Below are 5,123 nucleotides of genomic sequence, written 5' to 3'. Positions count from 1 at the left end.
GGTTACCGAATGCTGTTCGGAGTCCCGGATGAGATCACAAACGTCACGAGGGTTTCCGGAATGGTCCGGAAACGAAGATTGATATATAGGATGACCTCATTTGATTACCGGAAAGTTCTCGACATTACCGGGAATGTACCGGGAGTGACGAATGGGTTCCGGATGTTCACCGAGGGGGGGGGGGCAGCCCACCCGGGGGAAGCCCATAGACCTGAGGGGTGCTGCACTAGCCCTTAGCGGGCTGGTGGGAAAGCCCAAGAGTCCCTATGCGCAGGAATCAAAGGAAAAGGAAAAAAAAGGGGGAAGTCGGAAAGTGGAGAAGGACTCCACCTTCCAATCCTAGTTGGACTAGGATTGGAGGAGGAGGACTCCTCCCCTTGCTTCAGCCGACCCCTTGGGGCTCTCTTGAGCCTCAAGGCAGGTCCCTCCCCCTCCCTCCTATATATACTGAGGTATTAGGGCTGATTTGAGACAACTTTGCCACGGCAGCCCGACCACATACCTCCACGGTTTTTTTCTCTAGATCGTATTTCTCCAGAGCTCGGGCGGAGCCCTGCTGAGATAGATCACCACCAACCTCCAGAGCGTCGTCACGTTGCCGGAGAACTCATCTACCTCTCCGTCTCTCTTGCTGGATCAAGAAGGCCAAGATCATCGTCGAGCTGTACGTGTGCTGAACGCGGAGGTGCCGTCCGTTCGGCACTAGATCGGAGCGGATCGTGGGACGGATCGCGGGACGGTTCACTGGGCGGATCGAGGAACGTGAGGATGTTCCACTACATCAACCACGTTTCTTAACGCTTCCTGCTGTTCGATCTACAAGGGTATGTAGATCTGAATCTCCTCTCGTAGATGAACATCACCATGATAGGAATTGCGCGTGCGTAGGAAATTTTTTGTTTCCCATGCGACGTTTCCGAACACCCCGCAACATTGTTCTCTCGCCGCAGCGGAAGCTCCTGGGTGCCGAGGCGCATGGACCAATCGTGCATCATCGTCCTCTGGCTCCCGCTCCTATGCGATGGCGGCACCACTCGTCCCCATCAAGCCCGAGCCACGGGAAACGTCGCTCCACCGGCACAGCCACGCCGGCAACCTCGTCATAAACGAGGGCCACATCCCTTCCCCTCCCCGCGACCACATTAGCATGGTGAAGCCGAAGAAGGAGCCAACGATCGTGGTGAAGATGGAGCATGAGGACATGGCCGCCGACCTTGAGAGCGGCCTCGCGTGAGCGCGCGTTGACTACGTCAAGCAGGAGATGGAGTGTCAGCGCCGTGCTCTTGAAGAGATCGTCGAGCGGCGTTGCGACTGCGACAAGGACGGCGTCATCGTGCTCTCCGATAGCGACGAGAAGGTCACCGCACCGAGCAAGCCCGTCCACAACAAGGATGCCCCGAAGGATGGGCTGCCGAGCATCGACGACGATCTCGGCTACACTGTCTTCTATCTCCTCGGCATGAACTAAGCGTAGTCTTTTTAGCTTTTTAGCTATGGTTTTTCAATTTGCCCAAATATTAATGAAGCTGCCTATTTTCATCCAAATTGAGTAAATTTCGTTGAATTTGTGCGTTTAAAATTCGTTGAGGTTGCGTTCACGGCTGGAAAGCGCTGCCCTCCACGCCAAAAATTTCACCGGCGACGCCGCAAGCAGTGGCGAAGATACGGTGGTCCAGCAGGGCCCTACACCCTAACAACCTCCTTGGCTTGAACTAGGCGTATTATTTAGTTTTTTATCTATGTTTTTTCAGTTTGCCCAAATATTAATGAAACTGCCTATTTTTGTCCAAATTGAGTGAATTTCGTCGAATTTGTGCGTTTAAATTTCGTCGAGGTTGCGTTCATGGCTGAAAAGCGCTGCCCTCCATGTCAAAAAATTTCACCGGCGAGGCCGCAAGCAGCGGCGGAGACACAGTGGTCCAACAGGGGCCTGCCCCCTACTAACAACCTCCTCGGCATGAACTAGGCGTATCTTTTTTAGGTTTTTATCTATGTTTTTTCACTTTGCCCAAATATTAATGAAACTGCCTATTTTTGTCCAAATTGAGTGAATTTCGTCGAATTTGTGCGTTTAAATTTCGTCGAGGTTGCGTTCATGGCTGAAAAGCGCTGCCCTTCATGTCAAAAAATTTCACCGGCAACGCAGCAAGCAGTGGCGGAGACAGTGGTCCAACAGGGGCCTACCCCCCTACTAACAACCTCCTCGGCATGAACTAGGCGTATCTTTTTAGTTTTTTACCTATGTTTTTTCAGTTTGCCCAAATATTAATGAAACTGCCTACTTTTTATTCAAATTAAGTGAATTTCGTTGAATTTGTGCGTTTAAATTTCATCGAGGTTGCGTTCACGGTGGGGAAGCGCTGCCTTCCATGCCAAAATTTTTGCCCGCGACGCCGCAACAGTGGGGGAGACACGGTGGTCCAGCAAGTACCTATGTTTTTTCAGTTTGCCCAAATATTAATGAAACTGCCTACTTTTTATTCAAATTAAGTGAATTTCGTTGAATTTGTGCGTTTAAATTTCATCGAGGTTGCGTTCACGGTGGGGAAGCGCTGCCTTCCATGCCAAAAATTTTGCCCGCGACGCCGCAACAGTGGGGGAGACACGGTGGTCCAGCAGGTACCTATGTTTTTTCAGTTTGCCCAAATATTAATGAAACTGCCTACTTTTTATTCAAATTAAGTGAATTTCGTTGAATTTGTGCGTTTAAATTTCATCGAGGTTGCGTTCACGGTGGGGAAGCGCTGCCTTCCATGCCAAATTTTTTGCCCGCGACGCCGCAACAGTGGGGGAGACACGGTGGTCCAGCAGGTGCCCTCCCCCCCCCCCCCCCCCCTAACACCAGGATTTTGCAGGTAATTTGCTATGAACAGTGCCAGAATTAGTACTAATTTGCTTCTAAATATCTATTTTTCAACACTTTAGGCCTCCCCAACCTGTTTTAGTAGCACTTGGCCCCCTGATACATATTTTCTCACTCTGCCATTGACCCCAAGAGACGTTATTTTTTTTCCCGAAAAACGCCTTGGGGTCAAACGGAGATGCTCTAAAACATGACAACCAGATTACGACAATTTGGCGGACGCACTTCTCTGCCTCAAAACGACGCCCGCGCCGGCGCCCTTCATCTCGGTCCGAATTTTGGCGGAGACCGCGTTCCTCCCGGCCACAGGCGCGGTGGGCCAGAGCCCGATGCTGACGGCCATGTCCTTGAGTCCTTCCAGCCGCTCAAGCGCGCCGACCACAACAGTCATGCTTGGCCTGTCCCGGGGCTGCGCGCTAGTGCACTGCACCGCCAGGTGCGCCACAGCGCGCGCGCCCTTGACGGAGTAGTGCCCCGCCAGCTTGGGGTCCATGATGCAGCGCAGGCGGCGGCTGCTGGCGAGGTAGGGCCGGGTCCACTCCACGAGCTTGATGGTTTGCTCAGCATGCACACTCCGGCCACGGACGTGCTCCATGGCCCGGCGGCCCGTCAGGAGCTCCAGAAGCACCACCCCGAAGCTGTACACGTCGCTCTTCATCGTGAGGTGGCCCGTCTGCACGTACTCCGGCGCCGCGTAGCCGTGAGTGCCCATCACGCGGGTGGTCACGTGCGTGTCCTCCCCCTCGGGACCCATCTTGGCCAGTCCGAAGTCCGACAGCTTCGCAGTGAAATCCTGTATGTGGAACACCGACGAACACAAGAACGTTACGAGAGACAGAGTCCCGGCAGGCCGGTAGATCCGATCCGATCCAATTCGATTATATATGCCAATCCGTGAAGGAACCTACTGAGTCGAGGAGGATGTTGGACGCCTTGAAATCGCGATAGATGACGGGCTGCTTGGCGCCATGGAGGAAGGCGAGGCCCTTGGCGGCGCCGATGGCGACCTTGAGCCTCGTGCCCCACGGCAGCGTGGCGGATATCCTTTTGAAGAGGTGGTTCTCGAGGCTGCCGCGCGGCATGAACTCGTAGACGAGAAGCCGCTCCTCGTCTTCGCAGCAGTACCCAAGTAGCTTCACCAGGTGCTGGTCCCGGAACTGCCCAAGGAAGATCACCTCGGCCTGCAACCAACCCCATTATTTCCCCATGCATGGGAGAGGAGACAGCATAAAATTAGTCAGTTTTAATGGGGTTGTTATGGACTAGGAATCTGGTAACTGTAACAGCGGGCATGTATCGATGTACTAGGACTTAATTACCAGCCACTCCCTGTGGCCCTGGTGGCCGGCGATGTCAAGCTGCTTGACGGCGACGGGCTGGGGCTCAAGGCCGGGCCGCATGCCGGCGTCGACGAAGCCCTTGTGGACGGTGCCAAACCCGCCCTCCCCCAGTAGGTAGCCGCTGGAGAAGTCGTGCGTGACGCCGCGGAGCTCGTTGAGGCTGAAGGAGTGCAGTTGCATGGGGCCCACGCCCATCTCGCCCGCGGCCTGGTCGTCCTTGCCGTCCTTGGGCGTGGCGGGGCTGTTGGTCATGGAGGAAAGGCGGCGGAAGGAGGCTAGACGGCGCGAGAACTCGGAGCGCGCCGGGCGGCAGCGTGTGAGCGCGTTCCCGGCCACCACGGCGTCCTCCGTGCTGCAGCACTTGGTCGCCGACGCCAGCACCGGTCTCCATGGCCTCGGCATCCTCCCTCCTCGCTACACTTACTTACAGTAGGTACCAAGCTTGGATTGGCGAGAGCGTGGGAAAGCAAAGGAGTAAGAGCTGGAGATGGAGCAGTTCGTGCAGCAGGTTTGTAGTGGTTGTGGGTGTTGGGGGAAAGCACGGCGTGGTAGGGATGATATAGCAATGGCGACGGGGGATTGGGCGATTTGGAGAAAAGGGCAGTGCGCGCGCGGACCAAAAGGGAGTGCGAGGCCAACCGTTCCAACACACAACCCAACTGCCCGAACCACTCCCTCTATCCTTTCCTTTGGCTTGTCTAGTGAGTGATGATGCTTATGGCATCTCCAGCTTCGCCTTTTGCATGCGTCTTTTCTCTCCCAAACCTTACTGTACTACCATCCATATTAAACTGAACGTCGATCGATCGCACCTGAAATGAAATTGTATGATACACGATCCGTGGTACTACCAAGTCCAGTAGACATGGAGGTTGACGAAGGATCCTAGGTGTCCGAGCCGTTTTACACGTGATCGATGC

At 54.7% G+C, this 5,123-nt stretch overlaps 1 protein-coding gene across 1 annotated transcript; it reads right to left on the bottom strand.

Annotated features, from left to right (window-relative positions):
• Nucleotides 1–2,881: 2,881 nt before the first annotated feature.
• On the bottom strand, nt 2,882–4,854 carry LOC123402140 (probable serine/threonine-protein kinase PBL15). Its single transcript, XM_045096023.1, has 3 exons — nt 4,183–4,854; nt 3,772–4,044; nt 2,882–3,656 (listed from the first exon to the last, which is right to left on the bottom strand). The coding sequence occupies exons 1-3, from the start codon at nt 4,603–4,605 to the stop codon at nt 3,066–3,068; spliced, it is 1,287 nt and encodes a 428-aa protein (XP_044951958.1). The 5' UTR covers nt 4,606–4,854; the 3' UTR covers nt 2,882–3,065.
• Between the last annotated feature and the right edge of the window lie 269 nt (nt 4,855–5,123).

This window comes from Hordeum vulgare, chromosome 6H, assembly GCF_904849725.1.
Source record: "Hordeum vulgare subsp. vulgare chromosome 6H, MorexV3_pseudomolecules_assembly, whole genome shotgun sequence".
Lineage (NCBI taxonomy): Eukaryota > Viridiplantae > Streptophyta > Magnoliopsida > Poales > Poaceae > Hordeum > Hordeum vulgare.
Note: the sequence above shows the minus strand (reverse complement) of the source record. Positions and strands in the feature narration are given on the sequence as shown.